This window comes from Salmo trutta, chromosome 17 (genome assembly GCF_901001165.1).
Source record: "Salmo trutta chromosome 17, fSalTru1.1, whole genome shotgun sequence".
Taxonomy (NCBI): domain Eukaryota; kingdom Metazoa; phylum Chordata; class Actinopteri; order Salmoniformes; family Salmonidae; genus Salmo; species Salmo trutta.
The window spans coordinates 54,588,741-54,614,544 of record NC_042973.1 but is presented as its reverse complement, the minus strand read 5'-3'; the positions used below and the strand labels follow the sequence as shown (position 1 = coordinate 54,614,544).

The window sequence follows — 25,804 nt, the reverse complement described above, 5'->3', positions numbered from 1 at the left end:
AATCTTCCACAAACCCAGGTGGGAAAAACACCTACGATCTTGTCATGTCCTGACCCTAGTAAGATGTCCTTTTCTATAGTAGAGTAGGGCAGGGCGTGACAGGGGGTGTTTTGGGTTGTTCTATGTTTTCTATTTCTATGTTTAAGTTCTAGTTTTCTATTTCTATGTTGGGATTGTTTGGGGTTGATCTCTAATTGGAGGCAGCTGATCCTCATTGCCTCTGATTAGAGATCATATTTAAGTAGGGTTTTTTCTCATTGTTGTTTGTGGGTTATTATCTTTTGAGTAGTGTGTTTTCCTCTGCGTCACGGTTTGTTGTTTTTGTATATTCAAGTATTTAAGTGTATTGCATTTCAGTTTCACATTTAATAAATATGTGGAACTACGAACACGCTGCATTTTGGTCCGCTCCTCAAACAGCTGTGACAGATCTCCAATTAGAGACAACGATGACCAGCTGCCTCTAATTGGAGATCATCCCAAACAAAACCCAACATAGAAATACAAAACTAGAACATAACACCATAGAAAACTAAACTAGAAAACCCCCCTGTCGCGTGACAGCTTTCTGGCACAACCCGTCCTGGTTGGATGCATAACAGCTTTCTATGGTCAGGACGTGACACTCAGACTTCAGTGAGTTCAAGACAACTGGGAACTCTGAAAAAAAAATTGGCTCCGAACTGAAGATAACTGACGTCATGATTCGACCTTGTTTTTATCCGAGTACCCAGTTGTCTAGAAAGCACCATGTATCCAGAGAATGCCAGACTTTGGTCCCTTTTCCCCTCATAACTCATAACTGACTTGGTGGTGCACATGTAGCCTATAACCTGTTTTAGAGAATTGTCATCAGTGAATATTGTAAGACCTTTCATTGTCTGCTTATATGCCCCCTTTTTTTATCCTACGGTTCTGACTTGGTGTACAGGGAGAATACTGTAAGAACGGCCCATGTTCTGATTTCTGTCGCTGTACATTTCAAAAGTGCTGAACAAATAGTTTGTGACTATGTACGTCCTAACTCGCTCATTAATGTCTTAATCGAAATTACGGATTGCCTCTAATCCGCTCGTCGTCCCCTTATGTCATAGTTTGTACATCTCAATTGTCTGTAGAAACCACATTTGTTTAAGCCAGTCAGCCATATCAGCTATGTTTTTTTAAAAGGCAGTAAATGAGGCTGAATGAACTGTTTCGCTGCCAGACAAGTCTCTGCTGATAGCCAGGTGTAGCAGTGGTATGGTGTGGTCAGCTTTATGTAGGCCCTAACAGTTTTTGGGCACCGTTTGTCACCATTATGCTGCAATTAATGTATTGTTTAGTGTTGCGTTGTGTAGTGGCTTTGCTGGCATGCATCAAAAAAAATAATTCCCCACCAAGATTTACATGCTTAAATTACCACTGAAAGTTATGATAGCTTTAGTACATTAGTTATCACACTTGCATAAAAAAGCTGCGTAAAAGAATGAATTTTGACTGTCATAGCTCTTTATGGAAAATAACCTTGGATTTGGCAAGTCCTTTGCCTTTCTCTGACTCCTATACTAGGTAACTAGCTAATATTATTATGGGCATGGCTCCTTGTCTTGATTCTTGAGAGCTATGGCTATGAAGGTGTGTATTGATTGTAAAAGTGTAATTTTGACTATCATAGCTCTCCATTCATGGAAAATAACATTGGCTTTGGCATGCATTCAATCCTTTGCCCTTGTGACTCCTAGCTATAATAGCTAGCTAATAACATCATTGAGAAAACCCGTCACTCATTGTGCACACCACAAAATGCAGTGTGAAAATCCGACCCGACTGGGAAAATGAATACCAGAGAATACAGCAGTTCTCAGACAAGCTAGGGGCGCACTATTGTGACTGTTGCATACTTTGGATGACCACTAGCGACTTACACGGGACCCAAACCGGCTGTGCGCGTGTGCGCCATCGTGCATACATTTATTTTGTCCCCCTACACCAAACGCGATCACGACACGCAGGTTAAAATATCAAAACAAACTCTGAACCAATGACATTAATTTGGGGACAGGTCGAAAAGCATTAAACATTTATGGCAATTTAGCTAGTTAGCTTGCACTTGCTACCTAATTTGTCCTATTTAGCTAGCTTGCTGTTGCTAGCTAATTTTCCTGGGATATAAACATTAGGTTGTTATTTTACCTGAAATGCACAAGGTCCTCTACTCCGACAATTAATCTACACATAAAACGGTCAACCGAATCGTTTCTAGTCATCTCTTTTTCAGGCTTTTTCATCTTTGAACTTATATGGTGATTCGCATCTAAACTTTCATAGTATTACTACACCAACCGGCAACACAGTTTGTCTTTCAATCACCCACTTGGGTATAACCAATGAGGAGATGGCACGTGGGTACCTGCTTCTATAAACCAATGAGGAGATGGGAGAGGCAGGACTTGCAGCGCGATCTGCATCAGAAATAGGAATGACTTCTATTTTAGCCCTTGGCAACGCAGACGCTCGTTGACGTGCGCGAGCAGTGTGGGTGCAATTTTGCAACGCTTGCACACGCGACGCGAGATCAAGTTGACAGAGTTTGAAGAATTTTTTAAAGAATAATGATAAGAAGAAAAAAAGTGTAGTATGCGTTTCAATGAGACTTCTGCAATTTCTCTCACTCACTCACTCACTCACTCACTCACTCACTCACTAATCAGGCCTTTATGGTAGAGTGGCCAGACGGAAGCCACTCCTCAGTAAAAGGCACATTACAGCCCGCTTGGAGTTTGTCAAAAGGCACCTAAAGGATTCTCAGACCATGAGAAACAAGATTATCTGATAAAAAAAAAACAATATTGAACTCTTTGACCTGAATGCCAAGCGTCATGTCTGAAGGAAACCTGTCACCATCCCTACGGTGAAGCATGGTGGTGGCAGCATCATGCTGTGGGGATGTTTTTCAGCGGCAGGGAATGGGAGACTAGTCCAGAGTGGTCAGGACCTCAGACTGGGGCTAAGGTTCACCTTCCAACAGGACAATGACCCTAAGCACACACCCAAGACAATGCAGGAGTGGCTTTGGGAAAAGTCTCTGAATGTCCTTGAGTGGTCCAGCCAGAGCCTGGACTTGAACCCAATCAAGCATCTCTGGAGAGACCTGAAAATAGCTGTGCAGCGACGCTCCCCATCCAAACTGACAGAGCTTGAAAGGATCTACAGAGAAGAATGGGAGAAACTACCCAAATCAGGAGTGCCAAGCTTGTAGTGTTATACCCAAGAAGACTCAAGGCTGTATTCGCTGCCGAAGATCCTTCAACAAAGTACTGAGTAAAGGGTCTGAATAGTTATGTAAATGTAATATTTAAGTTTTTTAGAAAGTATAAATTTGATGAGGCAAAAATTGATGGGATTGATGAGGCAAAAAAACGATTTTATCGATTTTAGAATAAGGCTGCAACGTAACAAAATGTTGAAAAAGTCAAGGGGTCAGAATACTTTACGTATGCACTGTAAGTACTGTATATGTAAAATTATTAAGGGAATACCAGATACATGCACAAATATTCCCATATAGGTACAGTTTTAAACATTCTCACATCTTCCTATCGTTTTACATTTATCAGATTACCCACTCCTAATGTTGAAGTTTAAGCACTGAGGTAACCACTAATGCTCAGGCACCATTTAACAGAAAAACATTTACTATAAAAAACGTATTCAGAACAGTTCTATGTAGAACTGTTCTTGCCTCCCAAATAATCGTCAAACAATACTTTCTTCCAAAAGGGGTTCTTCAGATGAAAATGGTTCTTGATATAACTCTATCCTTACGCAAACAACCCCGTTGGGGAGTGGGATCACTGTGTAGGTTTTAATGGAACCAGACAACTGAGTGAGTGAGAGAGAGAGAGAGAGAGAGAGGTTAATTGCAAAAGTATCTTTGAAACGCATACTACACTCATGTGACACACAATGCTGGTTGTTATAGATATTATACACACCACTTATCAGTGTATTTTTGCTAAAACAATCTCTATTTTTCTCTCTCCCCACTGGCTCTATACCTCTCCCCTTCTCTTCTCGCACAGAAGCTGGGAATGCCTAAAACATCCATAGGTAAGTGATCCAACATACAGTGAAACTGCCCTCACTGACAAACTACATTTTGGCTCCCAAAGATGCATTTATGATTTCAATTAGCAGTGGGGGCCACTTCGCATAAAACTATCATGTCCTATTTAATTGAATATGATTCCAACAGGCTTGATTGGCATGGAAATGTAAATGTGTCCTCACTGTGCTATTATGGGACTACAGAGGAAATGGGTCGTAAATTGAAATGTCTGTGCATAAACAATTTAATTTGTCACACCCTAACCATGTCCCCTTTTTTTTCTCCCCCCCAGGTGTGTTTCCTAGTGTGTGTTCACCATTCATCACTCTCCAGCTTTTTACACATCACCCCCAGAAGAGGACAGCACACAATGGCTGTGGGAGAGAGAAGAAAGAGAGAGAGAGGGGGAGAAAGGAGGGAAGAGGATAGCTATGGAACTCGACGCCTCCACTCCATTCACACTTGCACGTTCACACTGTAATATTCCACCCCTCACCCTCTAGTTTATAATATATACTGTATGTACATACGTGTGTCTTTGTTGTCTGTCCTGCTCATAGTCCTAGCCCTATCGAGCATCTCTACCCCACACTACTCCCTTATCACTGTGCCTGTAGAACCCCAGCAGAGACTGACAACCCTTACACAACCGATAATCAACCAAGACAGGGACAGAGACTTTGACTGACCAATTGAAGACGTATGGATTATCTGCAAGAATATGGATGGGTTGTACTAGGTTGAAGTATTATACTGATACAAATACACAAACAAGGTAGTACAGTTCACACATACATAAATGCATGTGGGTGAGCAAATACACACACATACTCATGTAAAGTCACACGTGAATACATATCCTTAGACTTTAACCTTGTAATAAATCCATACGCTAACACGTTGAGCAACAGTAGATATTGTATATTAGTGTACCATGCCATGCCATCTCCTGAATATGTGTTTATGTTTTAGCTGTGAAAAGAAGGAAATTACCTATTCTCATGTAATATTGGGTGTAACTTTACAATATCTCAACATAATGTGTGAACTCTTACAAACAAAACCTATCCCTCCTCCTCATTCTCCCCCTCTTCCTCAATAGCCATCTTTACTATAGCACTGTTGTCTAACGTGAGTGGCTACGGTTACTGTATATAGATATTCACTGAAAATAATTCTAGTTTTACAAAGTTGGGGCTGAAATATATGTATAAATACTAAAATATAAAAGAAGCACTGTTGTTAGAATTCAGTTTGTTACTCCATTTCAAGCGTACGTCGTCGATGCCCAGCTCAGCTCGTTTTGCACACTACTTGCATTTGAGGACAATCTCAATGTTTTGTAGTTTGTGGTATGGTATATTCTTATTCACTGTGATGGGGGAGGTATATGACTGTATGTCTGCTCCATATCTTGTAGCTGTTGGGTGAATGTGTGTTTGTATGAGTGTGAATTTAGGGGTGTGGGGGTGGGTTGGTTCTAATATCCTTGTGGGGATCTAAAATACCCAAAAGTCTCCATGATAGTAAAATAAGGAAAATTGTCCACCGCGGAGACACTACCCATGTCCTCATGAGAACAAAGGCTATGTTAGGTTTAAGGTTAGGGTTATATTTAGTGTTAGGAGTTATGTTTTGGGTTAAGGAAAATATGATTTTTAATGGAAATCAATTTTAGGTCCCCACGAGGATAGAAGAACAAAACCTGTGTGTGTTTTTTAAATGCACCTTTTTAATGTACCAAGTCTCATAACGACTCTTATACTATATAGTCCCGAACATACAGATTTATGTATTTCCCTCTCTCTTGATCTCTCGCTTTCGCGCTCACTTTCTCTCTCTTGCTCTTTCTCCATCTCATTCTCTCTCTATTGCACTCTCCCTCTCTCTCCCCCTTTCTAGCTGTCTCTCTCTTTCTATCTCTCTCTGTCTCTCATGTTTTTATGAATGAGTGTGTTTGTTAAATGCACCTTTTTAATGTACCAACACATCAACTCTCTCTCTCTCCCTGTCTCTCATGTTTTTTCAGTATGAGTATGTTTGTTAAATGCACCTTTTTAATGTACCAACACACCAGCCTCATCTCATAACGAGTCTTATACTATGTAGTCATGTACATATTTATTTATTTCCCTCTCTTGATCTCTCACTTTCTTTCTCTCTCTCTCTCATGTTTCTTTTTCAGTATGTGTTCATAATTCATTATGGGGACGTGCAGGTAATATTAATTGTGGAGAGGGTCATATGTAGTAATTGATTGATTGATTGATCTATAAGGCCTGGTGAAGTTATTTAAGTCCTATACCTCCATCATGAGCTGAGCAAAAAGAGGGGGAAGAGAAAGGGGGTGAATATGAGAAGGAAGAGGTGTGAGCTAATAGTGTTAATACTGTAGGAACGAAAGGCCTGTCCCAGCCTCATCTGTATGTCTATATGTACCACCAATGTAAATATATTACAGATACCAAACATTAAGCAAATACATGGAAGAGAAGGGTAACGGCAATGGAATAAATAAAGTTATTATAAAGAATATATGAATATGATTAATAAAGGTTTTCACTGTAGAACAATGGTGTGTTTGCCCAGTGTTTTTTCATGGATTTGCATAGATTTTGTGGGTACTGCAGTAGTGATCACTGGGGGCTCCCGAGTTGGCGCGGCGGTCTAAGGCACTGCATCTCAGTGCTAGAGGTGTCACTACAGACTCTCGTTTGATTCCAGGCTGTATCACATCTGGCCGCGTTGTCGGGTTTGGCTGAGGTTTGTTCTTAACTGACTTGCCTAGTTACATAAAATCTTGTTATGGGACCTTTGGCACCCTATGCTGTCTAGTTATAGAAACTAGCACTAGTTCGACATGAGACAGACAAGCAAGTGTACGGTTTTCTTACCCTGTTTACATCAATTATGTATATAAACCCTGGATTGCCGATGCTATGTATTGGCCACCAGGCGGCCATATTGGCACTCCCCAGAAAAAGCAGGGATGAATGGAATTCTACAGTATTTCAATTATATGTTTCAAAGACAAAATTACATGTATTTAAGTTGTTTTTCTTGTTGTAGTAGGGACAGTAACATTATAACTTAATTTTGTATTTGTATGTTTACATAATATAAATTAAAAGTATGCATTAAGGTGTCTGTAATAGAATAAACATGGCACTGGGATAGCGATGAGATTCACGTTGCTATAGATTTCACCGTCCGGCCACATTGATGTAACTACAGTGACGAGTCCTACCCTCTACCCTCTGTTCTATCGGTGAATGTTCAATCGCTGGAGAACTGACGAGTTCCGTTTGAGAATATCATATCAATGGTACATTAAGAACTGTAATATACAATGCTTTTCGGAATCATGGCTGAACAGGGACCTGGACATAGATAATATACAGTAAGCTGAGTTTTCCATGCATCGGCAGGACAGAACAGCAGCGTCTGGTAAGATCCGTGAGGGTGGGGTGTGTCTCTTTGTCAACAAAGACTGGTGCGCGATCTCTAATATTAAGGAAGTCTCAAGGTTCTGCTGGCCTGAGTTAGAATTCCTCATGATAAGCTGTAGACTATACTATTTACCAAGAGAGTTTTCATCTATATTTTGCGTAGCTGTCTATTTACCACCACAAATTGATGCTGCATTGTTGGGAAGGGCCCGTAAGTAAGCATTTCACTGTAATTCTACCCCTGTTGTTTACAAAGCAGGTGACAATTAAAATGTCATTAGAAAATATTTACAATGGTGGAGGAGTGCCAAGATGGAGGTGCAGTGGCTTCAAAACAGCGCCTCCTGTCAGTCATCTAGTGTATATGCACTGTGTGTACAAAACACTAAGAACACCTTCCTAATTTTGAGTTGCACTCTCCAACCCACTTTTGCCCTCAGAACAGCCTTAATTCGTTGGGGCATGGAGTCTACAAAGTGTCGAGGTGTTCCACAGGAATGCTGGCCCACGTTGACGCCAATGCTTCCCACAGTTGTGTCAAGTTGACTGGATGTCATATGGGTTGTGGACTATTCTTGATACACACAGGCAGAAAGAGCTGTCATCTTTGTGTATGAGGATATTCTACCTTTGAGACATAGGTACTGGAACACAGGCTGACAGACTCATGATCACATAGCAATACTGCAGGAACTCATGTAGGTTCCTCAATCTCAGAATCAATACAATTGTCACGCCCTGACCATAGAGAGCCCTTGTTTCTCTATGGTGTAGTAGGTCAGGGCGTGACGAGGGGGTGTTCTAGTTTAAAATTTCTATGTTGGTGTTTTGGTTTGGTTCCCAATTAGAGGCAGCTGGTAATCGTTGCCTCTAATTGGGGATCATATTTAAGTAGCTATTTTTCCCACCTGTGTTTGTGGGATCTTGTTTTGTGTTTGTGCATGTGTACCACGTAGTCACGTTTTGTTGTTCGTTTATTGATTTATTGTTTTTGCTTAAAGTTTCACTTTGTAATAAATATGTGGAACTCAACATCTGCTGCACCTTGGTCCCGTTCTTCCAACAACAATTTAACAGTGGGACTAGGCAGGGGACCACGAGGGGTGCAAGTTTTGGTTTTTGCCCTAGCACTACACACAGCCAACTCAAATAATCAAAGCTTGATAATGAGTTGATCATTTGAATCATCTGTGTAGTGCTTCAGCAAAAAAACGAAATATGCACCCCTTGGGGTCCCGAGGACCGAGTTTGGGAAACACTGCTATAGCCATATCTGTCGTGTCCGTTTATGACTGCATGTCTGAGCGGCAAAAGCCCAGACCACCTTAGAGAATGTAAACTATGAAGCAGAGCACATGCAGTGGAATTGTTCAGTCAATCAGATTAAGAAATAGCTTCAACCGGAGATTAGCAGCAAGTCTGAGATCAACTTCACAACTTGTCACAAGGTATTCTGTTTCACAGAAAAGGTCTGTCATGTGAAGTCGATATGAATGGTTTGTTTGTTTATGTCTGAGACAGAGAGAGAGATTATATCAAGCAGCTTTCAGTGGTTGGTGGGTATACTATGCTTTATTTATTTTAATTGTTACGGTAGGCTTACTTTCTATGTTCTCTGTAGGCCTGCCCTAACTACATGTACCGTGGTTGCTCCGCTAAAAGTTTTTCAATTATGCTGCGGGACTTAGAGGTAATTTGTGGTTTAGTACGCTACCCTGCGTGCAAATCAATCCCAGAACAACAGCAAAGGACCTTGTGAAGATGCTGGAGGAAACAGGTACAAAAGTATCTATATCCACAGTAAAACAAGCTCTATATCGACAACCTGAAAGGCCGCTCAGCAAGGAAGAAGCCACTGCTCCAAAACCGCAATAAAAAAGCCAGACTACGGTTTGCAAATGCACATGGGGACTAAGATCGTATTTTTTGGTGAAATGTCCTCTGGTCTGATGAAACAAAAATAGAACTGTTTGGCCATAATGAACATCGTTATGTTTGGAGGAAAAAGGGGGATGCTTGCAAGCTGAAGAACACCATCCCAACCGTGAAGCACAGGGGTGGCAGCATCATGTTGTGGGGGTGCTTTGCTGCAGGAAGGACTGGTGCACGTCACAAAATAGATGGCATTATGAGGGAGGAAAATGATGTGTATATATTGAAGCAACATCTCAAGACATCAGTCAGGAAGTTAAAGCTTGTTTGAAAATGGGTCTTCCAAATGGACAATGACCCAAACCATACTTCCAAAGTTGTGGCAAAATGGCTTAAGGACAACAAAGTCAAGGTATTGGAGAGGCCATCACAAAGCCCTGACCTAAATCCTATAGAACATTTGTGGGCAGAACTGATGGTCTCCTGCGGGATCTCCTCCCAGACCTGGGCTAAAGCTCCCGCCAACTCCTGGACAGTCTGTGGTGCAACGTGGCGTTGGTGGATGGAGCGAGACATGATGTCCCAGCTGTGCTCAATTGGATTCAGGTCTGGGGAACGGGCGGGCCAGTCCATAGCATCAATGCCTTCCTCTTGCAGGAACTGCTGACACACTCCAGCCACATGAAGTCTAGCATTGTCTTGCATTAGGAGGAACCCAGGGCCAACCGCACCAGCATATGGTCTCACAAGGGGTCTGAGGATCTCATCTCGGTACCTAATGGCAGTCAGGCTACCTCTGGCGAGCACATGGAGGGCTGTGCGGCCCCCCAAAGAAATGCCACCCCACACCATGACTGACCCACCGCCAAACCGGTCATGCTGGAGAATGTTGCAGGCAGCAGAACGTTCTCCACGGCGTCTCCAGACTCTGTCACGTCTGTCACATGTGCTCAGTGTGAACCTGCTTTCATCTGTGAAGAGCACAGGGCGCCAGTGGCGAATTTGCCAATCTTGGTGTTCTCTGGCAAATGCCAAACGTCCTGCATGGTGTTGGGCTGTAAGCACAACCCCCACCTGTGGACGTCGGGCCCTCGTACCACCCTCATGGAGTCTGTTTCTGACCGTTTGAGCAGACACATGCACATTTGTGGCCTGCTGGAGGTCATTTTGCAGGGCTCTGGCAGTGCTTCTCCTGCTCCTCCTTGCACAAAGGCGGAGGTAGCGGTCCTGCTGCTAGGTTCTTGCCCTCCTACGGCCTCCTCCACGTCTCCTGATGTACTGGCCTGTCTCCTGGTAGCACCTCCATGCTCTGGACACTACGCTGACAGACACAGCAAACCTTCTTGCCACAGCTCGCATTGATGTGTCATCCTGGATGAGCTGCACTACCTGAGCCACCTGTGTGGGTTGTAGACTCCGTCTCATGCTACCACTAGAGTGAAAGCACCGCCAGCATTCAAAAGTGACCAAAACATCAGCCAGGAAGCATAGGAACTGAGAAGTGGTCTGTGGTCTCCACCTGCAGAACCACTCCTTTATTGGGGGTGTCTTGCTAATTGCCTAAAATTTCCACCTGTTGTCTATTCCATTTGCACAACAGTATGTGAAATTTATTGTCAATCAGTGTTGCTTCCTAAGTGGACAGTTTGATTTCACAGAAGTGTGATTGACTTGGAGTTGCATTGTGTTGTTTAAGTGTTCCCTTTATTTTTTTGAGCAGTGTATATTTTTATTAATCAGGTCCCACAGTTGACGGAGCAAGTCAGAGCAAAAACCAAGCCATGAGGTTGAAGGAATTGTCCGTAGAGTTCAGAGACAGGATTGTGTCGAGGCACAGATCTGGGGAAGGGTACCAAACATTTCTTCAGCATTGAAGGTCCCCAAGAACACAGTGACCTCCCTCATTCTTAAATGACCAAACTGAGCAATCGGGAAGGGCCTTGGTCACTGAGGTGACCAAGAACCGGATGGTCACTCTGACAGAGCTGTCATGCACAAAGTAGATGACCTTGTCACGTCCTGACCAGTATAAGGGGTTATTTGTCATTGTAGTTTGGTCAGGGCGTGGCAGGGGTGTGTTTGTTTTGTGTTGTCAGGGTTTTGGGGTTTTGTTCTATGTTTTGTATTTCTATGGTTTTTCTATGTTGTATATTTCTTTGTGTTGGCCGGGTATGGCTCTCAATCAGGAACAGCTGTACATCGTTGTTGCTGAGTGGGATTCATACTTAGGTAGCCCTTTTTCACCTGTCGTTTGTGGGAAGTTGTTTTTGCATAGCTGTGTGTAGCCTGCAATACTGTGCGTTTGTTCGTTTTCTTGTTTTGTTTAGTGTTCAATAAAAGTTAAGATGAGCACTCAACCCGCTGCGCCTTGGTTTACTCCGTATGACATCCGTTACAGAACTTCCCACCAACAATGGACCGAGCAGCGGGGGAAAGAGCAGCAGAGGAACTATGGCACCAGGCTGGTGAATATCGTCGCCACCGGAGGAGATAGAGGCAGCCAAGGCGGAACGGCGACGTTATGAGACATTTTACGCGCCTATTGGACAGTGTGAGAGGCAGCCCCAAGAAATGTTTTGGGGGGAGCACACGGGTAGTTTGGCTGGGCCAGGGTTGAGCCCCAAGCCAACTCCCCGTGCTTACCGGAGGCAGCACGATACTGGTCAGGCCCCGTGCTATGGGGTGATGTGCACGGCGTCGAGGCCGAGCATTCACAGGCCAGTGTGCTCGGTGCCAGCGTCCCGCATTTGCCAGGGGGAAGAAGGCACCCAGCCAGTACGGGTGGTGCCAGTCCTGCGTTCGAGGCCGCCAGTGCGTCTCCACGACCCAGTGTATCCTGTTCCCGCTCCTTGCACTAGCCTTGGGGTGTGTGTCTCCAGTCTGGTACCTCCACAACCAGCCCCACGCACCAGGCCTCCAGTGCGTCAGCCCAGTCCAACTCGTCCTGGTCCTGCTCCTTGCACTAGCCTTGGGGTGCATGTCTCCAGTCTGGTACCTCCACTACCAGCCCCACGCACCAGGCCTCCAGTGCGTCAGCCCAGTCCAGCTCCTTCTGCTCCTGCTCCTCGCACTAGCCCTGTGGTGCGTGTCCTTAGGCTGGCGCCTCCTAAGCCAGCCCCACGCATCAGGCTTTCAGTGCGCAGTCCCCGTCCAGAGCTTCCGGCAACAGTGCCCCGTCTAGAGCTTCCGGCAACAGTGCCCCGTCTAGAGATGGCCCACAGTTTGAAGCCTGCAGAGATGGCCCACAGTCCGGAGCCAGCAGAGACGTCCCACAGTCCGGAGCCAGCAGAGACGTCCCACAGTCCGGAGCCAGCAGAGACGTCCCACAGTCCGGAGCCAGCAGAGACGTCCCACAGTCCGGAGCCAGCAGAGACGGCCCACAGTCCAGAGCCAGCCGAGACGGCCCACAGTCCGGAGCCTGCCGAGACACTCCTCAGCCCTGAGCCAGAGTCGCCCTACAGTCCGGAACCGGCGCAGCCAGAGTCGCCCTACAGTCCGGAACCGGCGCAGCCAGAGTCGCCCTACAGTCCGGAACCGGCGCAGCCAGAGTCGCCCTACAGTCCGGAACCGGCGCAGCCAGAGTCGCCCTACAGTCCGGAACCGGCGCAGCCAGAGTCACCCTACAGTACGACGCAGCCAGAGTCGCCCGTTGCGAGGGTCCCCAGTCCGGGGTCGACGGAGAGACGTCATGTAAGTGGGCTGTAGGTAGGAAGGCTACTTACGTCATGTAAGTACACTTCCCCGTAGCTCAGTTGGTATAGCATGGTGTTTACAACGCATGGTGTTTGTAACGCCAGGGTTGTGGGTTTGATTCCCATGGGGGGCCAGTACGAAAGAAAAAAAAATGGTGAAATGAAAATGAAATGTATGCATTCACTACTGTAAGTCGCTCTGGATAAGAGCGTCTGCTAAATGACAAAAACATTTAAATAAAAAAAAATGGTGGAGCGGGGTCTGCGTCCCGCTCCTGAGCCACTTCCGTAGGGGGGAGTATTGGGAAGGGGGGATGTTGCAGAGGTGGTGATGGTGGCCACCCTCCCTTCCCTCCCATGTAGTTTTGGGATTTTTTGTTGTTGTTGTGGGTATTTGTTTTGTTGGGTTTTGTTTCAGGTGCATCCGGGGTCTGCACATTTGGTGGGGGGGGGGGTACTGTCACATCCTGACAAGTATAAGGGTTATTTGTCATTGTAGTTTGGTCAGGGTCTGGCAGGTGTGTGTTTGTTTTGTGTTGTCAGTGTTTTGGGGTATTGTTCTATGTTTTGTATTTCTATGGTTTTTCTATGTTGTATATTTCTTTGTGTTGGCCGGGTATGGCTCTCAATCAGGAACAGCTGTACATCGTTGTTGCTGAGTGGGAGTCATACTTAGGTAGCCCTTTTTCACCTGTCGTTTGTGGGAAGTTGATTTTGCATAGCTGTGTGTAGCCTGCAATACTGTGCGTTCGTTCGTTTCCTTGTTTTGTTTTGTTTTGTTAAGTGTTCAATAAAAGTTAAGATGAGCACTCAACCCGCTGCGCCTTTGTCTACTCCGTACGACATCCGTTACAGTCCTAACCGACTTGCCAAATCTATAGTTTGTTTATAAGAATTTGTGGAGTGGTTGAAAAACGAGTTTTAATAACCCCAAAGGAAGTGTATGTAAACTTCCGACTTCAACTGTATATTGGTCATATTGGTCATGGCACCTGAATGGCGCACAATGGGATTGCCTTGCAGTTCTCCAGCTGTATCCACTGAAATAGCGGTGGATGCACGAGCTTGAAAGCAGGAGGGCAGGGTTGCACTTATAATGGTGCTGACTAGGAAAACTGTCCTGCTGTTCTTAGTGCCAGTCTGCACGTTCAAACTAAAACAATGCAACTAATAATGGCGCAAAAAATGCCCCATAGATATGAATTAGGAGGGCAGTTGATATTAAATATTAAAATCCCAGGCTACAATAAATGCAGCCTCGGGATATGTGGTTTCCAGTTTACATAGAGTTCAATGAAGTTCTTTCAGGGCCGTTGATGTGTCTGCTTGGGGGGGATATACACGACTGTGATTATGATCGAAGAGAATTCTCTTGGTAGATAATGCGGTTGGCATTCGATAGTGAGGAATTCTAAGTCAGGTGAACAAAAGGACTTGAGTTCCTGTATATTGTTATGATCACACCACGTCTCGTTAATCATAAGGCATACACCCCCGCCCTTCTTCTTACCAGAGAGATGCTTGTTTCTGTCGGCGCAATGCGTGAAGAAACCAGGTGGCTGTACCGACTCAGATAGCGTGTCTCGAGTGAGCAATGTTTCCATGAAACAAAGAACGTTACAGTCTCGGATGTCTCTCTGGAATGCTACCCTTGCTCGGATTTCATCTACCTTTTTGTCAAGAGACTGGACATTGGCGAGTAGTATGCTCGGGAGTGGTGCTCGATGTGCCTGTCTACGGAGCCTGACCTGAAGACCGCTCAGTCTGCCCCTTCTTCTATGGCGTCGTTGTTTTGGGTCGCCGGCTGCGATCCGATCAATTGTCCAGGGTGGTAGGCCAAGCAGAGGATCCGCTTCGGGAAAGTCGAATTTCTGGTCGTAATGTTGGTGAGTTGACGTTGCTCTTATATCCAATAGTTCCTCCCGACTGTATGTAATAAAACATAAGATTACCTGGGGTAACAATTTAAGAAATAACACATAAAAAAAACACTGCATAGTTTCCTAGGAGCGCGAAGCGAGGCGGCCATCTCTGTCGGCGCCGGAAGTAACAATCTCTCCATCTTTTCCCAATGCCAAACCAGTGTGTCTTATTTGCAATGAAAATATCGCTGTTTGCAAATAATTCAATCTCAGACTAATTATGAATCTAAGCATAGAACTTTCAGTGGCCTTCCCACCCCATACAGAGGCCCGATGCAGAAACATTGAATCGTTAACTGCAAGCTCCACACACAGCTTTTTTTGCGGACATATTCTCTAACTTAAACGGGTTAAATCTGCAGTTACAAGGAAGAAACAGTCACGAACAAGGTGGGAAATTTGAGGCCTTTATTAGGATGCTTGAGTTGTTCGATTTGGACGAGGCCGCAGCATTGTCACAGAGGTAACGGAAGATTTCATCAAGCAGCTGAGGGACAATTTATCCACAAGATTTGAAGACTACAGCATGCCCAATGATATCATTGCATTTGTACGTGATCCTCTCACAGTCCGCCCTGGTGGAGAATTCTCCTCCCTTGCTAAGAATGCCCAAGGATACTTTTACATTGGTACGATTGTCCTCAGTTTGATTATGCTGTAACAACACACAGAAGCACCATGACAAGGATCTCTATTTATTTAAGTGTGCTGATTAGGGCTTTCAGGAGGAATGGAAAATCTACTGTAGACATTTCAAAAATACTGTTAGAATTGAGGATTTTGGTCGCGGACAATGCTATTCACAAACACTATCATCAGATGCCTGTGCTACGCCGAACGCGAAAGCCCAGGAAAATGAATAGGTATAGTAGGCGACAATACTGTAAAGTACGCCTAATAATGCTAAAAATAAGGCTTAAATAATTTGACTGCTGGTCTTTACTGTATGCTGCAAATTTTTACATTGTATTTCCATCAAGACTATTTAATCCATTGACTCACTGATGAATGAAGATGATGAGTAATCGGCAAAGGCCATCTGTAATCTGCTGGCATCACGGCACAACATCTAAATCGCTCTAATCACAGTCAGAAGACAGTTGAAGAAATTTGCGTGAACTTATGGAAATGCTCGGTAAGACATTTCTTATATATATATATATATATATATATATATATATAGACACACACTACCGTTCAGAAGTTTGGGGTCACTTAGAAATTTCCTTGTTTTTGTTTGAGAAACAGACGCCTCACAAGTCCTCAACTTCATTACATAGTACCCGCAAAACACCAGTCTCAACGTCAACAGTGAAGAGGCGACTCCGGGATGCTGGCCTTCTAGGCGGAGTTCCTCTGTCCAGTGTCTGTTCTTTTGCCCATCTTAATCTTTTATTTTTATTGGCCAGTCTGAGATTTGGCTTTTTCTTTGCAACTCTGCCTCGAAGGCCAGCATCCCGGAGTCGCCTCTTCACTGTTGACGTTGAGACTGGTGTTTTTCAGGTACTATTAAGGATTAGCCCCTTTTTTCCAATTTTCGCCTAAAATTACATACCCAAATCTAACTGCCTGTAGCTCAGGCCCTGAATCAAGGAGATACATATTCTTGGTACCATTTGAAAGGAAACACTTTGAAGTTTAAGGAAATGTGAAAGGAGGTGCTGACTTGTGCACCCTCGACAACTACAGTGATTATTATTATTTGACCATGCTGGTCATTTATGAACATTTGAACATCTTGGCCATGTTCTGTAATAATCTCCACCCGGCACAGCCAGAAGAGGACTGGCCACCCCTCATAGCCTGGTCCTTCTCTAGGTTTCTTCCTAGGTTTTGGCCTTTCTAGGGAGTTTTTCCTAGCCACCGTGCTTCTACACCTGCATTACTTGCTGTTTGGGGTTTTAGGCTGGGTTTCTGTACAGCGCTTTGAGATATCAGCTGATGTAAGAAGGGCTATATAAATACATTTGATTTGATTTGAATGTTGTAGAATAGATCTGGTAAAGGATAATACAAAGTATTTTTGTAGCCCAGGTGCAATTTAGATGTTGGCCACTAGATTTCATTAGTGTATGTGCAAAGTTTTAGACTGATCCAATGAACCATTGGATTTCTGTTCAAAATTCTGTATCAAGACCGCCTAATTTGTTTATTAATAACTTCATGTTCAAAATTGTGCAACCTCCTCAAACAATAGCATGGTATTATTTCACTGTAAATTGGACAGTGCAGTTAAATTAACAAGAATTTAAGCTTTCTGCCAATATCAGACATGTCTATGTCCTGGGAAATTCTCTTGTTACTTACTACCTCATGCTAATTTCATTAGCATACATCAGCTCAACCATCCCATGGAATGGACACCAATCCCGAAGAAGCTAATGAAGCTGCCAGTTGAGGACTTGTGAGGCATCGGTTTCTCAAACTAGACACTCTAATGTACTTGTCCTCTTGCTCAGTTGTGCACCTGGGCCTCCCACTCCTATTTCTATTCTGGTTAGGGCCAGTTTTCACTGTTCTGTGAAGGGAGTAGTAGACAGCGTTGTACGAGATCTTCAGTTTCTTGGCAATTTCTCGCATGGAATAGCCTTCATTTCTCAGAACAAGAATAGACTGACGAGTTTCAGAAGAAAGGTCTTTCTGGACAAAAAAAATGACATTTTTTCTGGACATTTCTAAGTGGCCACAAACTTTTGAACGGTAGTGTATATATATATTTTCAGAACATTAACCATGTGTGTGTTATCTTGTTTTGTACTGTTCTGTAGTTTCGACTCAATGATTCGTCTGACAAAGAAATGTGTGTTCTGCAGGCCCAGGCATGGATCAAAGCTGGCGAGAGTATTTGTATCATTTTATTAACGAAAGCATATAGATGTTGATGAAGAAGCCACGTTTGCCTCTGGATCCATCCCAGTTGGTATTAATTTGTACATTTTAGTTTAACCACAATATTTGTTGTATTATTTATTTCCGTCTTTTATGGTGGATTAAACTGTAATTGCAATCAACTTTCTATGGATTGTTTAAAAAAGATTTCTATTTTTGCACGCCCTGATCTGTTTCACATGTCTTTGATTGTCTCCACCCAGCTCCAGGTGTCACCTGTTTTCCTCATTAGTCCCTGTGTACTTATTCCTGTGTTCCCTGCTTGTCTATTGACATTTTGTCAAGTCAACCAGTGTGTTTTTTTTGCTGCTCTCCTGCTTTTTCATTTTTCCTCTCTGTTTTTACAAGTCCTCCCGGTTGTGACCCTTTCCTGTCTGGACTCTGTACCCGCCTGCCTGACCATTCTGCCTGCCCTGACCTCGAGCCTGCCTGCCACTCTGTATCTTCTGGACTTTGACCTGGTTTTGATCTTATGCCTGTCCAGGACCATTCTCTTGCCTACCCTTTGGATTATAATAAATATCAGACACTCAAACCATCTGCCTCCCGTGTCTGCATCTGGGTCTTGCCTTGTGCCCTGATATATTTGGAGATTTCATTTTCAAATAACCTAAAGTGAGGGAGGAAAAAGGCCATTCTTGAACATGGGGTGAGACATTCTTGCTAATTTGTAAATAAAGCCAGTATGTTATTTAGAATGATTTATTTCTGTTTTTAGAGGGAGAGAAACCAAAAGCCCACCGTCGCCTCATGGGTTTCCCAGTCACAGCTGGCAATGGGTATCGAACCAGCATCTGTAGCAACGCAGTTTGCACTGAGATGCAGTGGCTTAGACCGGGAGGCCCCACCCACAAAGTGTTTAATGTTGATCAATTGCCTTGCACAAAGTATATATTGTCCTGCTAGTTGCCCATGATGGCTTTGTACAACGTGACCGGTCAGGAGATGGCTACAGTACTACAGTAAGAGCAAAATAATCCTCAGACTTCCACACCTTCATTGTAGTCTAACCAATAACCAAACGGAGATTCAGTGAAAATAAAAATCTCATTGATTTCTCAAGACCAGCCTCCATGCTTGTCTCAGAGTAGTGTTGTCTTGACCTCTGAATGCTGTCTTCTCTCCTTTCGACTTGCCTCTTCCATTCATTTTGAAAGAGTATTTTCCAGTAAGCATAATCACTGCTCCAACTCCCCCTTGCCCTGGTCTGGAGCAGTGACGCAGGGTACCGTACTAAACCACATATTACCTCTAAGTCCCGCAGCAAAATCTCAACTTTTAATTGAGCAACCACTGCATCTGATGTTAGAGAAGCTTCCTTTGAAGAACACTGAGTTCTCTTGGATAAAACTCTCCAACCAGGTGATGTAAAGCCATAGCAAGTGAGTTTCAAAATGTAACAATTTATGATCAATAACATCAAAGGCTGCACTGAAATCAAACAACACAGCTCCAACTATCATTTTATTATCCACTTATTTTATCCAGTCATCTGTAATCGGAGTCAGTACAGTACAAGATGAGTGCCCTTCTCTATATGCATGCTGAAAGTCAGTAGCTAACTTGTTCTCTGAAAAACAGCATTGTATTTATTCAAACACCAGTTTACTAAGAACAGGCAGCACACTGATTGGGCTGCTGTTGGAGCCAGCAAAGGGTGCATTGCCATTTTTAGGCAGTGGAATGACTAAGGATTCCTTCCACGCCTTTGGACACCCTCACTCCTTTAGGCTTTGGTTATAGACATACCAAATAGGGGTGGCAATAGAGTCTACTACCATTCTCAATAGTTTCCCTTCAAGGTTGCCTATTCAAGGTAGCTTATGACTGAGTGATAACAGTCGTTTTTCACCTCTCCAACACAGAGTTCATCAAATTCAAAACAGGCATTAGTCACAGATCAAACACTATTGTTGTCTTCTCTAGTTGGTTGAGTGATAACCTGGGTGATGTGACAGGCATTATTCACAGATCCAACACCATTGTTGTCCAATCTAGTTGGTTGAGTGATAACCTGAGTCATGTCACAGATCCAACACTTTTGTTGTACACTCTAGTTGGTTGAGTGATAACCTGGGACATGTAACAGGCATTAGTCACAGAAAAAACACTATTGTTGTCCACTCTAGTTGGTTGAGTGATAACCTGGGTCATATTACAGGCATTAATCACAAATCCAACACTATTCTTGTCCACTCTAGGTTGTTGAGGGATAACCTGGGGCATATTACAGCCATTAGTCACAGATCCAACACTACTGTTGTCAACTCTAGCTGGTTGAGTGAGAACCTGGGTCATATTACAGGCATTAGTCACAGATCAAACAATTATGTGATCTACTCCAGTAGGTTGAGTGATAACCTGGCACGTTTCACAGGCATTAGTCAAAGATCCAACACTAGTTGTGTGCACTCTAGTTGGTTGAGTAATAACCTGGGTCATATTTCAGGCATTAGTCACAGATCCAACACTATTGGTATGCACTCTAGTTGGTTGAGCGTTAACATAAGTCATATTAAAGGAATTATTCACAGATCCAACACTATTGTTGTCCACTATAGATGGTTGAGTGATAACCTGGGTCATATTACTGGCATTAGTCACAGATCCAACACCATTGTTGTCCATCCTATTTGGTTGAGTGATATCCTGGGTCATATTATAGGCATTATTCAAAGATCCAACTCTATTGGTATGCACTTTAGATGTGTTGAGTCATAACCTGGGTAATGTCACAGGCATTAGTCACAGATCCAACACCATTGTTGTCCACTAGTTGGTTGAGTGATAACCTGGGTCACATTACAGGCATTAGTCACAGATGCAACACTATTGGTATGCACTCTTGTTTGTTGAGTGATAACCTGGGTCATGTTACAGGCATTAGGTTACAAATCCAACAAAACTGTACTCCAGTCTAGTTGGTTGAGTGATAACCTGGGAAATGTCACAGGCATTAGTCACAGATCCAATACTACTGTTCTCCACTCTAGTTGGTTGAGTGATAACCTGGGTCATGTTACAGGCATTAGTCACAGATCCAACACTACTGTTCTCCACTCTAGTTGGTTGAGTGATAACCATTGTCATGTTTCAGGCATTAGACACAGATCCAACACCATTGTTGTCCACTCTAGTTGGTTGAGTGATAACCTGGGTCATGTCCCAGACATTAGTCACAGATCCAACACCATTGTTGTCCACTCTAGTTGGTTGAGTGATAACCTGGGTCATGTCCCAGACATTAGTCACAGATCCAACACCATTGTTGTCCACTCTAGTTGGTTGAGTGATAACCTGGGTCATTTTCCAGTCATTAGTCACAGATCCAACACTTTCGCTGTCAAATCTAGTTGGTTCAGATATAACCTGGTTCATATTACAAGCATTAGTCACAGATCCAACACTATTGGTATGCATTCTAGTTGGTTGAGGGATAAACTGGTTCATATTACAGGCATTAGTCACAGATCCAACACTATTGGTATGCACCCTAGTTTGTTGAGTGATAATCTGGGTCATGTTACAGGCATTAGTCACAGAAACAACACTATTTGTTTAATCTCTAGTTGGTTGAGTGATAACCTGGGTCATATTACAGGCATTAGTCACAGATCTAACACTGTTGTTGTCCACTCTATTTGGTTGAGTAATAACCTGGTTCATATTACAGCCATTAGTCACAGATCCAATGCTATTGTTATCCACTCTAGTTGGTTGTGTGATTAGCTGGGTCATATTACAGGCATTAGTCACAGATCCAACACTATTGGTATGCACTCTAGTTGGTTGACTAATATCCTGGGTCCTGGATCCTGGGATACAATTTAAGACGGAATAAACTGTGTTCAATACCGGATTAAAACAACGTGAAGTGTGTGACCTGGAGCGCGCATCAAACAGTATAGTCCACTCGGCTCGACCCTCGTTCTGAAAAGCCGTACTTCTTAATTTCTCTTAAGAAAAACATCAACCAATTTTTAACGTCTGTTGACATCTCGTGGAAGCAATAGGAACTGCAACCAAGTGCTACAGAAATCTAGGTTTCCATAGAAATCTGGAAAACACAGTCGCCCCCAAAAAAAATCCTGGATGGTTTGTCCTCGGGGTTTCGCCTGCCAAATAAGTTATGTTATACTCACAGACATAATTGTAACAGTTTTAGAAACTTTGGAGTGTTTTCTATCCAAATTATATGCATATCCTAGCTTCTGGGCCTGAGTAGCAGGCAGTTTACTTTGGGCATGCTTTTCATCCAAAATTCCTGAATGCTGCCCCCTATCCCAAAAAAGTTAATTAACAAAATTTGGATATGAATGTGCAAATAATCAGGAATGATTTGCAAGGAAGGTGGATCCTTTTGAATATGAAAGTGGATGAAAAAGAGATTTGGCTCATTAATCTATATGGTCCAAATCAGGTTGATCCACAACATTTATAGAAATTTATTGAACTTACAGGCAACAAATCATCTAATCATTATGGTAAGAGACTATAACACAGTGTTAAGTACCTCAATGGACCGTAAAGGTAATCACTCTACAAACTATGATCACCGTGCCCTTAAGGAAATCACAATTATTTTGGACATATTAGAAATAGTGTATATTTGGAGACTAAAAAACCCAGACCTAGTGAGATATACATGGAGGAGACTTAATCAAGCTAGTCGTCTTGACAACTTTCTTGTCTCTTTCTCTCTTGCATTACATTTAGATTTTACATTTAAGTAATTAAGCAGACGCTCTTATCCAGAGCGACTTACAAATTGGTGCATTCACCTTATGATATCCAGTGGAACAACCACTTTACAATAGTGCATCTAAATCTTTTAGGGGGGGATTAGAAGGATTACTTTATCCTATCCTAGGTATTCCTTAAAGAGGTGGGGTTTCAGGTGTCTCCGGAAGGTGGTGATTGATTCCGCTGTCCTGGCGTTGTGAGGGAGCTTGTTCCACCATTGGTGTGCCAGAGCAGCGAACAGTTTTGACTGGGCTGAGCGGGAACTGTGCTTCCTCAGAGGTAGGGGGGCCAGCAGGCCAGCGGTGGATGAGCGCAGTGCCCTCATTTGGGTGTAGGGACTGATCAGAGCCTGAAGATACAGAGGTGCCGTTCCCCTGACGGCTCCGTAGGCAAGCACCATGGTCTTGTAGCAGATGCGAGCTTCAACTGGAAGCCAGTGGAGAGAGCGGAGGAGCGGGGTGATGTGAGAGAACTTGGGAAGGTTGAACACCAGACGGGCTGCGGCGTTCTGGATGAGTTGTAGGGGTTTAATGGCACAGGCAGGGAGCCCAGCCAACAGCGAGTTGCAGTAATCCAGACGGGAGATGACAAGTGCCTGGATTAGGACCTGCGCCGCTTCCTGTGTGAGGCAGGGTCGTACTCTGCGAATGTTGTAGAGCATGAACCTACAGGATTGGGTCACCGCCTTGATGTTAGTGGAGAACGACAGTGTGTTGTCCAGGGTCACGCCAAGGTTCTTAGCACTCTGGGAGGAGGACACAATGGAGTTGTCAACCGTGATGGCGAGATCATGGAACGGGCAGTCCTTCCCCGGGAGGAAAAGCAGCTCCGTCTTGCCGAGGTTCAGCTTGAGGTGGTGATCCGTCATCCACACTGATATGTCTGCCAGACATGCAGAGATGCGATTCGCCACCTGGTTGTCAGAAGGGGGAAAGGAGAAGATTAATTGTGTGTCGTCTGCATAGCAATGATAGGAGAGACCATGTGAGGATATGACAGAGCCAAGTGACTTGGTGTATAGCGAGAATAGGAGAGGGCCTAGAACAGAGCCCTGGGGGACACCAGTGGTGAGAGCACGTGGTGCGGAAACAGATTGTCGCCACGCCACCTGGTAGGAGCGACCTGTCAGGTAGGACGCAATCCAAGCGTGGGCCGCGCCGGAGATGCCCAACTCGGAGAGGGTGGAGAGGAGGATCTGGTGGTTCACAGTATCAAAGGCAGCAGATAGGTCTAGAAGGATGAGAGCAGAGGAGAGAGAGTTAGCTTTAGCAGTGCGGAGAGCCTCCGTGACACAGAGAAGAGCAGTCTCAGTTGAGTGACCAGTCTTGAAACCTGACTGATTTGGATCAAGAAGGTCATTCTGAGAGAGATAGCAAGAGAGCTGGCCAAGGACGGCACGTTCAAGAGTTTTAGAGAGAAAAGAAAGAAGGGATACTGGTCTGTAGTTGTTGACATCAGAGGGATCGAGTGTAGGTTTTTTCAGAAGGGGTGCAACTCTCGCTCTCTTGAAGACGGAAGGGACGTAGCCAGCGGTCAAGGATGAGTTGATGAGCGAGGTGAGGTAAGGGAGAAGGTCTCCGGAAATGGTCTGGAGAAGAGAGGAGGGGATAGGGTCAAGCGGGCAGGTTGTTGGGCGGCCGGCCGTCACAAGACGCGAGATTTCATCTGGAGAGAGAGGGGAGAAAGAGGTCAAAGCACAGGGTAGGGCAGTGTGAGCAGGCCCGCTGTGTCGTTTGACTTAACAAACGAGGATCGGATGTCGTCGACCTTCTTTTCAAAATGGTTGACGAAGTCATCCGCAGAGAGGGAGGAGGGGGAGGAGGATTCAGGAGGGAGGAGAAGGTGGCAAAGAGCTTCCTAGGGTTAGAGGCAGATGCTTGGAATTTAGAGTGGTAGAAAGTGGCTTTAGCAGCAGAAACAGAAGAGGAAAATGTAGAGAGGAGGGAGTGAAAGGATGCCAGGTCCGCAGGGAGGCGAGTTTTCCTCCATTTCCGCTCGGCTGCCCGGAGCCCTGCATCAAAGGTTAAAAAAGTTTTAATAGGAGACAGAATGCGATCGGATCATCATCTAATTGGCATTCACATAACTCTTATAGAGTTTTCACGTGGACGGGGATATTGGAAATTTAATCAAAGTTTACTAGAGGACAACTTATTTTTAACCAGTTAACCATTTTTTTCCAGTATAATATAGGTTCAGCAAATCCCCTTATTGTTTGGGATACCTTTAAATATACCTTCAGGGGTCATTTAATTCAATATTCATCAATAATAAAAAAGCAGTTTCTGGCTAAAGAAACAAGACTAACAACGGAAATCCATGAACTAATAGTACAGGTAGATAGCAATAAAAATTATACTTCAGAGATACCCAATAAGTTAGAGGAAAAACAAAAAGAACGATCTAATGTAATCTATTACAAAAATAAAGCAAACAGACTGGAGTCTGATTTCTCTGTTATTAAAACAAGACCCAGATGGCAAATATAAAGACCCAGTCTATCTAAAAAAAACTGGAGGCTCCTTACACTTCAATGTTGTGATGCAAAAATACTAGCAAAATTCATAGTACTCAGAATTAAAAGGGTTTTACCAGGTATTGTTCATCCTGATCAGACAGGTTTTTTACATGGACAATACATTGGAGATAATATACGACATCTACTACAAATAATAGAACATCATGAAACATATAAGAAGCCAGGAATGGTATTTATAGCGGATTTTGAAAAGGCATTTAAAAATTTAAGACCAGATTTTATTTATAAAATCCTGGATTTTTCAAATTTCATGAATTCTCTTATAAAATGGGTAAAAATAATGCATAGCAACCCCAGGTGTAAAATAGTAAATAACGGCTACTTCTCAGAGAGTTTTGAATTGTCAAGAGGAGTTAAATAAGGGTGGCCGCTGTCACCATATCTATTTGTTATGGCCATCGAAATGCTAGCTATTAAAATCAGATCCAATAACAACATTAGAGGATTAGAAATCCAAGGCTTAAAAACATAGGTGTCCATGTATGCCGATGACTCAAGTTTTATGTTAAGTCCGCAAGCTAGATCCCTGCAATTTCTCATTAATAAAGATCTTGATAACTTTTCTGTACTCTCTGGACTAAAACCTAATTATGGTTAGTGTACAACAT

General features: G+C 43.7%; 1 protein-coding gene across 2 annotated transcripts in view; it reads left to right on the top strand.

Moving 5' to 3' along the window:
* The window catches only part of LOC115152435 (LHFPL tetraspan subfamily member 3 protein), a 73,892-nt gene extending 67,235 nt beyond the window's left edge, over positions 1 to 6,657 (top strand). Inside the window, exons 3-4 of one of the 2 annotated variants that reach the window (XM_029697313.1) lie at positions 4,068 to 4,092; positions 4,383 to 6,657. In XM_029697313.1, coding sequence (XP_029553173.1) covers positions 4,068 to 4,081 — 14 coding nt within the window. In that variant the 3' untranslated portion in view covers positions 4,082 to 4,092; positions 4,383 to 6,657. Of the gene's footprint in view, positions 1 to 4,064; positions 4,093 to 4,382 lie in introns of both variants that reach the window. The other variant, XM_029697312.1, reaches the window with a different exon arrangement.
* The last annotated feature ends 19,147 nt before the right edge of the window (positions 6,658 to 25,804 follow it).